This window comes from Zingiber officinale, chromosome 5A (assembly GCF_018446385.1).
Source record: "Zingiber officinale cultivar Zhangliang chromosome 5A, Zo_v1.1, whole genome shotgun sequence".
In the NCBI taxonomy this organism is placed as follows: Eukaryota; Viridiplantae; Streptophyta; class Magnoliopsida; order Zingiberales; family Zingiberaceae; genus Zingiber; species Zingiber officinale.
Window position 1 is genome coordinate 114,441,024 of NC_055994.1, and position 16,929 is coordinate 114,457,952.

General features: G+C 35.6%; 1 protein-coding gene and 2 long non-coding RNA genes across 8 annotated transcripts in view; 2 read left to right on the forward strand and 1 right to left on the reverse strand.

Annotated features, from left to right (window-relative positions):
* LOC121981416 (putative ABC transporter C family member 15) overlaps positions 1 to 16,929 on the reverse strand; it is a 77,806-nt gene that overhangs the window by 40,149 nt on the left and 20,728 nt on the right. For all 6 annotated transcript variants that reach the window (XM_042533930.1, XM_042533928.1, XM_042533927.1 and 3 more), the window contains 5 exons: positions 16,786 to 16,872; positions 15,926 to 16,600; positions 15,670 to 15,834; positions 15,126 to 15,420; positions 14,803 to 15,017 (listed from right to left, as the gene is read on the reverse strand). In XM_042533930.1, coding sequence (XP_042389864.1) covers positions 14,803 to 15,017; positions 15,126 to 15,420; positions 15,670 to 15,834; positions 15,926 to 16,600; positions 16,786 to 16,872 — 1,437 coding nt within the window. The remainder of the gene's footprint in view (positions 1 to 14,802; positions 15,018 to 15,125; positions 15,421 to 15,669; positions 15,835 to 15,925; positions 16,601 to 16,785; positions 16,873 to 16,929) is intronic.
* Positions 9,553 to 14,891, forward strand: LOC121981419. Its single transcript, XR_006111811.1, has 2 exons — positions 9,553 to 9,713; positions 14,599 to 14,891. It is a non-coding gene; the product is annotated as an uncharacterized LOC121981419 (long non-coding RNA).
* On the forward strand, positions 16,113 to 16,787 carry LOC121981418. The gene is made up of 2 exons (XR_006111810.1): positions 16,113 to 16,255; positions 16,450 to 16,787. It is a non-coding gene; the product is annotated as an uncharacterized LOC121981418 (long non-coding RNA).

Genomic DNA, 16,929 nt, shown 5'->3' on the forward strand with positions numbered 1-16,929 from the left:
TCTGAAGTCCTAGAAGACACTGAGTTGTGAGAGATTATGTGTGGATTGTAGTCTCAAGGTTCATGATTATGAGAAACATCATTTTAGGATGATGTGGGTTAACTATGTAAGGACTACCTAGTGGTCTATAGAGAGTCTTCTGTTAGTGCAATCATGTCCTATGTGTTCAAGTTTAACTAGGATATTTTGATGTGTTTTGTAAGATACAGCAAATAAATAATAAGAGTTATTTGAGAAATATCCCTATATAAATTATCGGAGATTTTGAGAGATTTTCGGAGTTAAAAACCGAACCCATATAACCTTAATCAGGAGAAAATTAAGAATTAATTTAGGTTAATTAATTAATTCAACCTAAGTATATAAGATTAAGATTGGATTAATGAACCCTAAGTCATTTCCCGATTCCTTTTCTTCCTCTACCGTCTTTGCCCCGATGCCTCGTCGTCGCCTCAGCCAAACGCAACTAGTCCGTTGCCAAACGTTGCTAGCCCACGACCATGGCCGCTCGCCCCATCCTCTCACGTTTCTTCCCTAGACCTCACGCCCCGATTTCGCGCGATCTGTAGTCGTTGACTTTTTCCCCTGACCACGAGCAAGAGTTTCGACGCACTTCGTCTGTGTTGAGCTAGCCGTCAACCGCAGCCACTCCTCCGTTCTCCCATCTCCACGCAAAGGAGAACCGCGACTGCAACGCTTCCAGCCATCGCCGTTCTCCCTTGTCTATGCTGTCAACCTTTCTTTGGTCAACCGGTAGCCTAGTTCGCCGAAGCCATTGCCCTGGCCAACACCATCTCCAACAAAGGCTATGACATTGCTAGGTTGTTGTGCCCTAATTCCTCTTGTCTTCTCTGTTTGCGCCGTTAGCGCCATCGCCGGCCACCTATTGCTGTGAGTCGCTGCTAGGGCAATGAACATCCACTGTAAGAAGCTGTGGGGTAAACTTACATCAATGATTTGGTTAATTGGGTGAATTCTAATTATGATACATTGATTACTTGTGCATTTGGGAAATTAATGGAATAAATATGGTAATAGATCAATTGAGGATGGTTTAATTATAGATTTATTTAGTATATAGATTAAGTAGTTGAGAGGTAAACTATACCCATCAGTTTGGGGAATTAATTAGTATAATACCATTGAACTTGGGTGAGTTTTGAGAGATGACTGATGAATAAACCTAATCTAACAAGGTTATGGAATGGTTAGGGTTAATAGGGTTAACCCTAATTTGATCAATAGATTAGATTAATTGAAGTTAACCAATGGTTAGGATTAATGATCATTTCAATAAGGATTTATACCAATTGGATTTGGGTTTTAAGTCAGCTAATTGATGCATAATGGAATTAGCTAAATTATACATTATGTGATGATAGGACTTTGATTCGAGACGAGCTTTCTGACGTGAGGATAGCTTCAGCGCAATCTACATTTAAGGCGGGGTACTTTCTTCCCTTGCTTTCATAGTTCATTGACCTTAGTGCATGATCATGTTATTTGTATTCATTGCGTAGTATTTTACCTTGATATTCACCCTATGTTACTTCCTGAGTTGGACCTTCCATTGCTTGATCTTATATTGTAGTCTATTTTAAGATTCATGTAGTCTTATTTTTTGTCCACGGTATTTATGACCATTTATGCTCAGACTATCATGCTAGCGATGCTATACCGCAGCAGAGATGTAGAATATTGAACTAAGATACTCGCTGATATTTATTCATGCCCGAGTATTAGTAGAATCACACTATAGTGTAAGATATCGAGTATTCTACGAGACCTTATTTGTTATTTAGGCTCATGCCTAAATGCTAGTGAGATTAGACCCTTCTATCAATACATTATTATATCCGGTGTCGATCATTGTCTCCCATTCGTGGTTAAGAGAGTCGTTAGCAACCGTTGTTATACTTGACATATGCTAGTGAGACCATACCACAGTGTAGCTAGCAGAATTCACTCTTGAATGTGATTATTACTGCTTATCATTTCTGATTTGTACACTTATATATCTTGTCTGTCACGGGACCATCCGTAGTAGAACGTTCTCCCGTAGACAGTGGTTGTTTATTTATCCTGTTTGCCCATGGGACTATCAGTGGTAGAGCGTTCTCCTGCAGACAGTGACTGTTTACATACCCTGACTGCCCACGGGTCCATCCGTGTTAGAGCGTTCTCTTGCAGTCAGTGGCTGGGGAGCTAGACAACTACCTCATCCTGTCCGCCCATAGGACCATTTATGGTAGAGCGTTCTCTTACGGACAGTGACTAGTTATATATCTTGACTGACCATGAGATCCATTCATGGTAGCAATTTAAGCTAGTCAGGACTTGTTACATGCTTGTTGTATGCAAGTTATGCATATGTTCGTGCAAGTTTAGAGGCACAATATGTACTGATTTACTGGTCACACCTGGTTAAGCAGGTTAGTGGATTATTATTATTGTTGGTTATGCTTCTAGTACAGTTGTGGACACTCTTACTTTTGGTAGTAAGTATTTTCTTGAGATTGCCCCCTTTAATCTCCTTGCGTTATTATCATGCACTATCTTCTTGTACCCGCGGAGTATGTTATACTCACTACCCCTTTCTTTCCCTTTTGTTTCCAGGTTAGCAGGTAGATGACATGTCGTATCGCTCAGAGGTCTTGATTGTCAGTCTCATATCGCATCAAGAGTTTTTTTATTTATGTTGTTACTCTTACTCATATTTTGGCTTTCTAAACCAATTCATGTATTGTATAACTTGTGTGTGGATTTCTGGGTTTGTACTTGTTGTGTAAGTCATACCGGTATGCAGTCATTTGTGTTTTATATGTTGTGAGAAGATTGTGTAAATCTCTCTTTATGAGTGATGGTTATATTTTTTTTATCTTCCGCTATATATTCATTCCTAATCTATGGACTTATATTATGTTATATCAAATATTGTCACAAGGGGGTATCGTCCGTCTGTCGGACAAGCACACCTCCGAGGCGTGACATGTTTAGCAGAGGGTTTAAGTCAGATGAGTTTTGTCAAGTGTGCAAGTCTAGAAATCTTGAAAGGAAATTGTAGATGAAGACATAAAGTAGTTAAAAAAGTTTTAAGTAGGTCGTTAACTAGATACTTGATGAATGGAAAAGTACAAGTAGGTCAAGTTTGGAAGGATAGGTAGAGAAGTTCAACAAATATTGGAAGAGGGAGAAGTCCAAGAAGACCTTATAGATGGAGAAGATAGTCAAGAGTTGGCAAAATGCTCAAGCAAGATAGGTGTTGATGAGAAAATTCTAGGGGTGAGGTCTCTTAATAGAGGAAGATCTAGAGTTAAGGCCTCTTGGCAAGCAGAGAAAGAACCGAATGCAAGGCCTATTGGTAAAGGAAGACCTAGAGGCGAGACCACTTAGCAAGCAGAAGTCCAAAGTTGAGACTCCTAACAAATAAAATAAGACACGAAGGTGTGGCTTCTTGCCATGTGATATGTAAGATATAATGAGACAACTTGTAATTTTGGATTTTTAGGTAGACTTTTTCTTAGGTGTGTACTTGACAAAGAAATAAGTTATTTATGGGTCATAACTAATCATTTAAGTCATAATTAGTATTTAGTTGACTATAATTTAAGTTTATTCGATTGAACATATTAGTTGACACAATATTCAATACAAGATGTTCTACTTGCAAATAAAAGCATTTTGTTCCAACTTGAGTCAATTGAATGATAATTCAGTCAATTGAAGCGACTTGACATGATTGGAGAATTGACTACAGAAAGCAACTCATTCTCCATTTGAATTGAGTCAACTCAAGAAAGTATTTGTTGGAGGATCAAAATCATTGCAATATAGTCATGTCAGTCAACTAACAAGTGTTGAGTTGCCTATAATGGATTTTGAGTTGGTTGGAGAAGTAATGAGTCGTTTAAAGACAACAACTAGCAAATAAAGCTTTTGTGAACAACATTACAGATTTGAGTCAACTGAAATTAAATAGAACAGATGTGAGAAGCTGATCCAAGCTCAATTTGAAGGTTATAAATAGAAAGAAAAGGAGAGCTCAACCGGAACCGGTATCCATCAAGCAACAAAAATGCTACAATTTTATAGCAACTCCACTGCTTCAGTCTAGCTTTTTATTTTCTTTATCTATTGTTTTATAAGTACTTAAAGTCTTTGTAATCAAGGTCCTACAAACATAGTTTACCATTTTATTGATTATATTTCTATAAGAAAATAAAAATTTTGTTCAAGGTTTCTCTGTCCCTTGAAGAAAAACAAATTAGTAGGATTTTCAAGTATGATTCACCTTACGAGTCAGTAGGCCGTGGAATAAAACTAGGGGTGCGAACCATATTAAATTATTTTATTAGCATTATTTTACTTGATATTGTTTTTTGTTTTTTTTTTTTTTTTTGCTGCATAACTAACTCTTTGTATTTAAGCATTACACTCAAATAATATTTGTCTATAGATACCCACGCCAATTCACTCCCCTATCTAGTCATGCCACTATTCCTAACAAGTGGTATTAGAACAGGTTCTCTAAGATAGTGTTCTAAACATCCAAAGGAAATGGATGATTGCTTCTTCATTCCACCTCCAAAATACAATCCAAAGCGTTTTAAAACATTTGGAAGATGAAAATGGAATACTACTTCCAAATTGAGTTCAAAATGCTCATAAGAGCCGTCGAAGAATTCCAAATTCCAAAGGATGAGGGAGGAATAAGACTCAAAAAGGAGAAATGGATAGATGCACAAATAATTTTTTTTTTAAGCAAGTGAAAAAGTAAATAAGTTATTGTTTAATATTTTACTTAACAAAATTTTGTGCAAAATCAAAAAATATATAGATGTGAGAGACATGTGGAATAAGATAGTCACACATAAAAAAACCTTCCCCAAGTACAAGATTATCTGAAAATGGTGGAAGACAATCAACCTAAAGAAAGTCATAAATAACACTATCAGGGTCCCGGTGCAATGGTTAAAGTATGGGGTGTTACCACATGAGATCTCAAGGTCAAAACTCGGCGCGTCCGAGGATACCTTCACCCATGCCTTGGCCACATGCACTAATGGCTAGTAGCCACCCGTGATTTATCTCCTCCGTGTTGGCCTAGGGACAGGTTGGCGGGGGCACTGGGGGCGAGCGAATTGTCTTTTTTGCCACATAAATAACACTATCTATCAATAATGAAACAAACAAAAAGAACCTCTACATCGAGAGTCAAAATCAATGAACCATCAACTTCCCTTAAACATAAAGAATCTAAAAACTAAAAACCACAAACCACTCACCCACTCCTCTAGAAAAATAAGCTTCAAAATTAAGGTCAAATGATCACGAAAGCATCCTCGACACTCCTTCAAGTCTCACAACCTCAATTATGGTAGGTAAAAAAAAAATCTTATTATATGTTTAAAATGTTGGAAAAGGGACACTGTAAGAATATGTATCTTGAAGCAAGAATGGAAGCCTAAATAAAAAAGATGTCAAAAGGATGGAATAAAAACCAAGAAAACCACCATCTTGACAAACAAAAACAAAAACAACTTGGTGCGCTTTAATTTTCATTAAAAGGGTCATTACAAAAGTAAGTGCACTCAAATAAAAAGAAAAGAAGATAACATGGATTTGTAGCTAAACAAGAAGTCAAGGAAGGGGAAAATCTAGAAGAAAAGAAAGAAGAAAATCAATCGATGTTACAAATGCAAGGAGCAAGGACATCACGTGAAGGTTTTCCAAAAATGAAGCTCAAACCAAAGGGGAGCTCCAAAGGTAAAGAAAAAGAAAGTCCTAAATTCCAATTTTAAATTACAAAATACCTCTTTGCAAGATTCTAAGAAATTGAATAGAACCATAAGAACTTAGGATTAGTGATTTAGAGTTATAAAATTGAATTTTAAGGTCAAATATTGGACCATAGAAAAACTCATAAATATTTAACTAGTGGATCTAGGAAAGTCGCTATGATGGATTTTCCCATTGAATACTTAGTGGACCTAATTGAGACCAATAGATCTTGAATCTCAAAGTTTTAACTTGATCATATTAGGCAGAGTTGTGTGTCAATAATGGAGGAGAATGGTGAATTCATTCCTTGGAAATCTGCACACTAACTAGGATTTACTTCAAGCTAAGCAGTAATCTTGACTTGTAAAATGCATGAATTAGAGCCTAGCATAAGTAATTAAGTGATTTGATATGTCATGTTTATTGTTGAAATTTGCATACTTGAAATGGGCAAGAATAACTGTTAAACTGATAATTATTTTAAGAACTAAAACTTTTGATTCATTTTTAATAACCATAAAAAATTATTTTTTTATGGTTAAAATATGTTTTTCCTATGAATTGACAATAGAAAAATATTTGTTACCAAAATTTCATAATTTTTCAAATTATGTAGAATTTGTTTTGATAAAATCCCACTTAGTGGGATAAAAACTTAGTTGTTATTGTATTTAGAATTTGTTATGATTTTTTTAAAATATTGATCTACTAGGAATTGTAGATTTTAGTTAACTATGAGATAATGAGAATATTTAGTCAATTAGCACCTTGATCAATCAACTTACAAGATAGTTGAGTTGGTTAAAACTACAACATAAGTTTTGAAAACCATTTTCATTTTCATGTAGTTTTTTCATTTGTTTCATTAAAATTTGATAGTACACAAAATTGTTGAAATGTTTCCTTAATATTTATAGCACCAAATTCTAAATTCAATATTTTATCATTTATGGAAAATTGTTGGTGCATAAAGACATTTTTAAGGTCAAATCATAAAATAATGGGAGGAAAAATTTGCCTGTATTGGTGCAATCAAACCTTAAGAGGTTTAAGTTGAGGGGAAATTGTTGGTACAATTATATTTTAAGTATAAGTAATTTTGATATAGTCGGCAAAAGATTTAAGTTAGGCTTAATTTATGTTATCCTAATGAGTGCCAAGTGTGCGCACGAACTTGGCAAAGAATTGCAGGTGTAGATGGAAGAAGTTAAAGTGAGTGAAGGTGACTAGATACTTGATAGATGGAAGAAGTCCAAGTAAGTCAAGATGACTCGATACTTGGTAGAGAAAAAAGTACTTGGCAGATTTGGAAGAAGTATAAGAAGTGATTAGCAGATGTGGAAGAAGTCTGATCGATGTTGCCAGAAGTTTAAGGGGTGCTTAGTAGATGAAGAAGACCTAGAGATGAGTATCCTTGAAAGTTGAAGATTCAAAGGAGAGAGTTCCTAGCATAATGGTTGTGGAGTAGGTAGTTCTTAATTCGATAGATTTCGAGGTTGATGCACATGTTAGGAGGATGTTGGTTTTATGGCTTAGAGGCACGAGTCAAGAAAGACTAGAAGGCATGTTAAGCATATAGAGCTTGGAGATCCAAAAGATTGAAGTCTTGTTGGAAATGACTCAAGGGAGGAGCATCATCAACATAAAGAGTTGAAGACAAGTGAGATGAATGATTACATGTGAATATTTTGGATTTTGGGTAGACTTTTTCTAGTTAGGCATATATTTGACCAAAGAACAAGTGGTTCTAAGTTGAAGTCAATAAACAAGTTCAAAGTTAAGAAAATTTAGTCAGCAGTCAAATCAATCAAGTAGTCAACTATATCTAGACGGCTCACAAATAGAAACATTCAACTATATCTAGACGGCTCACAAATAGAAACATTCTTGATTCAAACTATAATTTAGTCAACTAATTAGGTGATTGAAGATGTGTTTGATTGAATTGAGTCGACTAAAATAGTTTTATGGAAACAAGATTTGAGTTGATTGGACTTATTGTAAGGTCCATCTTTATTTTTTTAAAGAAAAATTCAAGGGGAACATGATAATAAACTTTTATTTTATTTAAGGGGGCTAAATTGCGCTATTAACCAACTAATGGACTCATGGGCTCGGCCCAATTAGTAAGGAATGGACCCAACCCTAGGGTTTAGTTTCTTATAAGAAGGGCAGTGGAAAAAAAAAGAGAAGAAAAAGAAGAGGAAGAGGTCTCGACGGAAGAAAAGAAAGGCAGAGGGAGAGATCTCAGTGGCAAGCAAGAAGAGGAGAGAAGGCTTCGACCTTGGAAGGAAGAATGAGGCCAAAGGGACGCCCTATCGTTGCTCCTCGTCGTCACCTGCACCAACACTAAACCTCCGAGCACAAAGGCACCTCTTAAACTCTTTTCTTTCTACTCCTTTGAATCTGTATATGCAGCAGGTTTTCGACCTTTCTTTCTACGCCTTTTTGAATCTGTATACGCAGGAGGTTTTCGACCTTTCTTTCTACTCCTTTGAATCTGTATACGCAGCAGTTTTTCGACTTTTCTTTCTACTCCTTTGAACCTGTATACGCAGCAGGTTTTTGAGAGATTTCTGGGTTATACATAGTAGGTTTTCAAGAGGGTTTTGAGGGCTAAGAGCAGTAGGTTTTTTTTAGGGGTATTTGGGGTATGTGCAGCAAGTTTTCGAGGGGATTTGAGGGCTAAGAGCAGCAGGTTTTTGAGGGGTATTTGGGTATGTGCAGCAAGTTTTTGAGGGGGAATTGGGAGCTACAAGCAGCGGGTTTTTGTAGGATTACTCGGGCTATTTGCGACAAGGTTTGAGAAGTTATCAAAGGGTGTGTGGGTGTGCAGCAAATTTTGACGAATGGTTGGTCACTTGATGTTCGAGGAGGTCTAGGAGGGTGGATGTTTATTTAGCTTTAAGCAGTTAATGATGTTCATATTTATTGAGCTTCACGTAGTTAGTGATATGCATGCTTATTTGAGCCTCGAGTAGATTAATGGTATAATCGTTTAATTAGCTTTATGTAGTAAATGATAATCATGCTTATTTATCTTTATTTAGTTAATGATATCCATGCTTATCGAGCTCACGTAGTTAATGATATACATGCTTATTTGAGCCTCATGTAGATTAATGGTATGATTGTTTAATTAGATTTATGTAGTAAATGATAATCATGCTTATTTAGCTTTATTTAGTTAATGATATCCATGCTTATCGAGCTCACGTAGTTAATGATATACATGTTTATTTGAGCCTTATTTAGATGAATGGTATGAATGCTTATTTAATGATGAAAAAAAAATGAAAAAATGACAATGATGATGAGGATTAATGGAAATTTTGTGAGGACCAAGGCCCCAAAGAGACCCCGTTTATGGGACAAGGCCCCAGAGGAACCCAATATCATATTCTCATATTTGGCCACGGCCCAGTGACGAGAGTTGCTAACGCTCTGCCGTCTGGTACCATGGTTAGACAGATTGATCAATTGGACAAAGGATAAAGGATAACTGATGCATCTCCACCCAAGAATGATATATGATAAATGCTAAAGGAAAATGCTATATAATGTAATGATTAAAGGATACACAGAAATGTTGTTTGATACTTATAGTTTAATGTTTTATGGAAAAATGTCTATATGCCTACTTATTTGTTTCTTTGACAATAAATTCCAAGTAAAGGTAGATTTAATGATGCATGCGATTGATTAAGGGATTTTTGCTACTATGGTTTGGAGGTGCTCAGTTAGACTCACTAGGTTTGGTTTGTGACAGGTGAAGAAACGAATGACGTTGGAGGCTCGGACCCTTGACCAGACTGGGCTGGACAATACACTCCCAAGGACCTTCCGATTCCGCATAAAGAATAAATAAACGTCATTTATGATTTAGAGAGAATAAAATAGTATTGAATTTAGACCTCCAGGATATTTGACAGGTTTATTAATTGCAGACAGTTTTCTTGTTTAATTGGAATGTTATATGGTGTGGAATGTAAACAAAAAAAAAACAACTTAGGGTCGTTTCACTTATTGGAGTTGATTGAAGACAAGTTATTAGTGAAAAAGTCACCATTTTATCCAAGTGAGTCAACTGACTAGATCAAGCTGAATAAAGGCAAAGTTATTAGAAGAAGAGATCAGTGATTATCTAGTTGTCAACTGATGTCATTTAGAGTTGATTAGTGAAGATTGAGCCAATACGATGAACTTTAAGTTGACTAAAGAAGAAACAATCATAATGGATAAGCTTCCAAAATCAACATTTAGTCGATTGATAGTCCAGTTGAGTTGATTGAAGTCCTTCAGATTGCGACTATTAAGGGAGTAATGCAACTTCGAATAACAACAATCACATGCTCTAAACTTACATTCTCTACTTTAGTCTTCATGCTTAGGGGTGTTCTTGACAACATAATTCTCTAGAAAGGTTTATTTTTTAATTTATATTATTCCCTCTTGTGCTTTAATTTTTCTAAACTTTTTATAAAATAGAAAAACAAAGACTCTTGTACAAGATTTCTTCACCTCATGGAAGGAGAACTTTTTTATGTAGGGGATTTCGAGGAGTGACTCGCCTTACAAGTTAGTAAGCCATAGAGTAGGATCTGAGGGTTTAAACCATGTTAAATGTACTGCGTTAACATTGCTTACTTTGATCGGTTGTTTATCTTATTTCCGCTACATATCTTTGATGTTGATGACTAACAAGTTGTTTAAGCCTTGCATTTGCAAGATCATCAAAAACAATTTCTTTTTTATTATAGGGTTGTGTCTATTCACCCCCTCTAGCTACATCAAACCTAATAACTTTAAGGGGGAGCCAAATCAAATTAATGATTATCTAATGCTCTGATTAGCGGTCTTATCTTGTATATTCTGATCTAGTTTTCATTCTTTCCATATTTTAATTGTTTTATTGATGTGTATTGAAGGTGAGATTGAGAAGTTTATGTTAGAACCTTTCACATTACCTTGAAAGACTTGATTATACCATAACTCAAACAGGTTGTAAAATATCAAAAAGTAAGAGATTATTAGTGCAATCATACCTCAATGGTCGAGTTTGACTAGATTGTTTCGATGTAAAAGTGATCAAGTTTGACTAAGTTATTTTGATGTATTTAACAAAGGATTTAAGCTAGATGCTTATTGTAAAGTGTGTAGGCACAACAATCTTAATAGGCAAATGTAGTGGTTAGGAAAGTCCAAATAAATCAAGGTTAACCAAATATTTAGTAAAGACAAATAAAGAAATCCAAATGTATTGGTAGATTGAGAAGTTCAAGTATGTCATGGTTAACCAAATCCGTAGGCGACAGAGAAGTTCAACGGAGTTAGCAAATTGAGAAATCTTAAGAAGACCTTAGTAGATGGAGAAGACCAATAGAAGTTGGTAGGATGCTTTAGCAAGACAGACATTGATGGGAAAGATCTAAAGGCAAGGCCTTTTTATAGAGGAAGACTCAGAGGCAAGACCTCTTGGCAAACAAAGGTAGACTAGGAGGCAAGGCCTCTTAGAAGAAGACCTGGAGGTAAGAACTCTTAGCGAGCGAAGGAAGAATAGGTGGTGAGGCCTCTTGGTAGAGGAAGACCCGAAGACAAGGCCTCTTGGCAAATGGAAGAAGTCCATGAAGACAAGGCTCTTGATAGATGGAAGAAGACTTAAGAGGTAAGACATCTTGGCATATGAGTATGTGAGAGATTATGCGAGTACATGTAACCTTGAGTTTTTTATTAGACTTTTACCTAGGTGTGTACTTGACAAAAAAAAGGGTTGTATTTCTAAGTCCTGATTAATGCTTTAAATCTTGAAGAGCAAATTTAGTTGAATGGAAGTTAAGTTCACTCAATTGAATGATTGAGTCAACTCGTTAGTTGACTTAGTTGACTCAAGATATTCTTCTTGTAAACAAAAGAATTATATTTCAACTTGAGTTGACTTAATGATAATCAGTTGACTGTGACCTGAGTTGACTAGATAGTTGATTGCTAGAAAAAACTCACTCTTTGTTTGACGAAAGTAAAGATTGGAGGATAAGATCACAATAATAATTACCTAAGTCAATTGATAGGTGTTAAGTCAACTAGAATTGACTTGAGTCAATTGGATAGAAATTGAGTCGAGTGAAGACATAACTGATAGATAATGCTTCCGTAATTAACCTCTCAATTAAATGGCAAGAATTTAAGTTGACTGGAATTAAATAGAATAGAATTGTGAAGTTTATCTAAGCTTGATTTGAAGGCTGTAAATAAATGGGCAAAGGGAGCTCGACACAAGTACCCATCAAGCAATAAAAAAACTACAATTCTATTGAAACTCCACTATTCCACTTTCACCTTTTCTCATCATTGTTTATAGTCTTATTTCATAAGAGCTAGTGTTTAATATGACCATTTTGATGCAACATGTCCCCAGGTTGTCAGGTTTGACCTAGATATTTTGATGTGTGATAATGAGTTTAAGTTATGTTTGTCTGGGTATCTAAGGTGTGCATTGAGTTTGCACATGAACTTTGGTTTATATTGGTGAAGGATGGTACAAGACATTTAATGGATTGTGAGTTCTAGATGCAAGTCCATTGGCAAATGGTAAAATTCTAGAAGCATAGTTTTTGGGCAAGCAAATAAAGTCCAAGAGGTGCGGCATTTAGACAATGAAAGTCCTAAGAGGTATGACTTTTCAACACATGTGGAAGACATGGAGTGTGGCCTTTGGGAATGAAGTCCTGAAGACAAAGTCTTGGGCAAAATGTTGAGGACCTGAAGACAATGAACTATGAGAGATTGTGTGGTTACGTATTTTGAGAAAATATTACTATGACCTTGTAGAGAGCCTTTGACCTAGGAACAAGTTCCTTATCGTAGTCAATTCTCAAGCATGATCTTAGAGCTTTACAAAGTCTTATAGAAATATAAGCAAGTAAAATTGGGATCTCTGCATACGTTGAGTCAACTAGAAGCACTTCTAATTGATTGATGAGTTGTTATTTTTTTTACTACTTTCTAGGAAAAAGAATGTTCTCTATTGAACTAGAGTCAACTAAAAAAGGAGTCCAATTGACTCAATAGGATTTGAGTTGACTAATTTACTACAACATGTCAATGAGTTTTTTATTGGATTTCCAGTAGCCTAAAGATGATTTCAATTGACTAAAGTAATTTAAAAGGCGGTTGTTGGACAAACATGTGAAGCTTGAGCATATAGACATACTATTGCTGCATCTAACTGAGATGTGCAACCAAGAATTGTTAGAAGGCCTCTTCTATGAGCTTTGGTAAACTTGTCATGCACATATTGTTTGGATATCTTGTTTAGAGAAGTTTTTTTCTATACGAGATTTCTCCACCTCTAAAGGAGAATATTTGCAGAGGGATTGTGGGCTTGATCCACTAAACTAATTGTTATTCCGTAGAGTATTTTCCATGGGTTTAAACCATGTAAAAGATGCTTGCTATCTCTATTTTGTAGGGCAAGACATTCCCCCCCCCCCCCCCCCCAAAAAAAAAAAAAAACTAGTAGTTGATCATACCTCACCTGCTCACCATCTATCAATTCTATCAGGATTAGCAAAGTCAGGATTCTCAAGCACATTGAGTAGACTAAAAGTTATTCTAGTAAATTAGAGTGTTGAGTCGACTTCAAATCCTTTATTTGACGGACGTTTTCTCGGTTTTAAACAAGTGTATTGAAAATCTTTGAGTTGATTTAAAAGTATCTATTGGATGGATATATAGTTTTGATAAAGCAATCAATTGTACCAATTGGAAATGGTTGACTCAACTAACTTGGATTTGAGTTTAAAGCCTATTTGAGTCAAATGAAAATGACATTCATTGGTGGACAAGCTTGTGATCTTAGCTACTTGAGTCAACCTAAAAAAGTTGAGCCGACTAAAATAAATTTGAGTCCATTTGAAAAGATTGAGTCAACTGAGGAGTAGTCATTGGCCTATCGTTTCCTTTTCAAGATTTATCTTGACTAAACATGAATTGAGTTGAATCAAATCAACCAAAAGCTATCTGAATGAGCACCTTGATTCTTTCTTTGAATACTATCGTGCTAGTATAAATAGGGGTAAAAGGGACCTTGCATAAATAACTCCTACACAACTAGTATTTGTTGTGTAAGTGCTTGTTCTAAGATTTCTACTTGCTCTTGTATTATTGTCTTTTATTCTTAAAGCTTTTATTCACAAAGAAGATATAAATTTGTGTGAGGTTTATCTGCCTCATTCAAATAGATTTTTGTAGTTTGATTTTTGGCATGATCCACCTAATGGATCATCAGGCTATAGAAGGACCAAATGCTCGAACAACATAAAGATCTCCTTTTAGAATTGCTTTATTATTATTATTATTATTATTATTATTATTATTACAACATAAACAAACACACAAGCATGATACAAATCACTAACGAGTTTATTTGGCCTTGTACAAATGCTAGAGAAAGCGAAATTTGTATCTGCAGGTTAAGTCTTTATTCATGACCTCTAATTTTCCAGTCATAATGGATCCCGGCACCTATATTGTCCTACTAGTGTTACCAACAATTCTTACCTTCTAATTGAGTTATTAGGTAAACTACTGCCATTGTTGCTACAAGAAATCATTATTACTAGGTTTGTTTGACACTTTCAGCTTTTCTTTTGTCTTTTACCATATCCATCTTGTATTTCATATTTATGGGAGATTGTCTTAAGACTTTGACGCAAATTTACTATTCTGAACTGTGTTACTACTGCTTGTGTAATTATTTTTATCTACTAATGATGCCATGTGAGAACATAATGCAAATATTGTTTGATGTCCCTACAGCATAGTCCAATAGCTAGCACATGGCATGCTGATGAAATTGTTCCAAACAAAGAAGAGCTCATTCTCTCGCGACTACATAAAGGGGATTTTTTTGTATTATGATGACTATATAGAACATTAAAGTCCATATTCTTTATAAATATTTATTTTTAACAATTTGTCTATTATTCTGAAAATTCATGTAAAATGAAATTTGAGTCATACCTCTAGGTTCGTGAAGCATATATTTCCAACTTGTGGCCAATTAACTGTCGGTTGGAACGTTTCTATGACTAAAGGAGCTTCACTTGGAATTCTGGTGTATTGCATTATCCTTTCAACTGAGATTATTTTGTTTTCTGCATTGCAAATATTCCAGATGATAGATGCTAATTGTGAATTGAGATTTATCCCATAAGTCACTGCAAGTCCTGCAATGCCTGCACAGCATTCAAACAGATATTCATTTGGTTAATGAACTTATATGAAGCAGAATATCAATTAAACTAAAGGCCAATGTTATAATTTTCATGTTCGCATATACTTACTTGGATTGAGAAATCCTGCTGGTAGGTTGACAAGCAAAATTAGAGAGAAACCAAAAACAAAGTTTGATAGCAGGTTGAGTCTGAACGACAACCATTCCATTGCAGAAATATTGTGAAACCATGGCCTCGAGTGATTATCTATCAGACTAAGGTTTGTATCGCTGAAACGATCTTTCTGCTCAAATGCTCTGATAGTAGGAGCCCCAGAGAGTGATTCTGAAAAGTGATGAAGGATGGGAGCCTTTTGGATTTCTCCCAACCTTGCCAATTCTCTTGCAGTAGGTGTATAGTATTGCTGCATTAGTCAGTCAGGAAATTCAGTTTTTAACACCAAAATCATATATTACCACGAGTTAAAACCCTATTGATATTCAATTACTTTATTTTAAGTTGTATTCAAGTGAGGCTAAGGCCCATCATTCTATTTTCGACTGCTAACACCAATCTCTGACAACAATTGTTACATTTTCAGGTAACCAATCAATCTCTTATATTGATTGTACATTTTCCTTTAAACAAAATTCTTTTGAGATGAGAATCTTACTTGATACCAGATACAAATTGCTGTCACAGGAATAAATATAGCAAATACTGGCCAAGCAACCTGTGACATGACAGCAATTGTCCCCAAGATTTGTATAACAGCAAATGCACACCAGCCTAATTTCCCAGGTAATTCTAAGTCAAGCACACTTTGGTCCATTGAGGCCTAAAAAAATTCACGGATAGTTATATACATGGACCCTGTAGTTTTCAGATCTACCATGAAGAAATAGCTAGGGATGAATCGAACTACTAACCCTATTTAAAATCCGCCCAGTTGGTGTTGAATCAAAGAAGGACATTGGCGCATGAATGACGCTATGGAGCATCTTTTGGAAGAAATGTTGGGATGTGAGAAGACCAGTTTTCACGAGTAGCATTGCTCGGATTAACACACATAATGCACATCCAAGTGAAAGAACTACATACACCGTGAAGAGAATCTCGAGTGGCACAGCAGATTCTGTTGTATTGGATGGAGGAGCAGCCCATGCCATCCAATAGTTGCTTGCTACTTGCAATACTTGGAAGCATGTTTGTGAAAGGATTATTATTGGAACCAAGGCGCCTCCTCGTACAGTAGTCAGGTACGACCAATAAACATATTTCGAAATGCTTCCTTTCTCTCTTTCCTCTTCCTGCGTCAGTCTACCTTTGTCAACTATATCATGAGACAGATCATGTTCAGACTCTTGGTTTCTGATAATTTGGAATGTATCTGAAATTTCTCCTGCATCAGAATCATTTGTGTTTGATTCCTCTGGAACACCTTTCTCTGCAGCAATTGATGTGGATGATTTGCTTGAGGTTTCAGCATTGGATACTAGTTGGAGGGCTTCGCTGTGAGCTCCAACTAATGCCTCAAATTCTATGTTCTGTCGCAGAAGTTCATCATACTTTCCAACTTGGGAAATTCTTCCATTCTTCATTACCTGTTATATTAAATAATTGCAGTTGCAATTAGCTGGTGGGTGTAACTGATTGTGGCTGTTATAATTCTCTGCCCAATGAGTACTTTTTTTTTTCTTTTTCTAAATTTTCTATTTTCATTTTAATGTACAACAAAAAAACTATTGAGGTTATAGCATAATCACAAGTTAAGCTAGTTTTTGCTTACCAGGATTAGGTCTGCTTCTGGAAGAAATTCAACTTGATGCGTAATGTAAAGTATGGTCTTGTCTCTAAGGGCACCCATCAAACAATTCTGCAGAAGCAATGAACTTGTTTTGTTAATACTTTTTTTTAGGTCACAGAACCATGA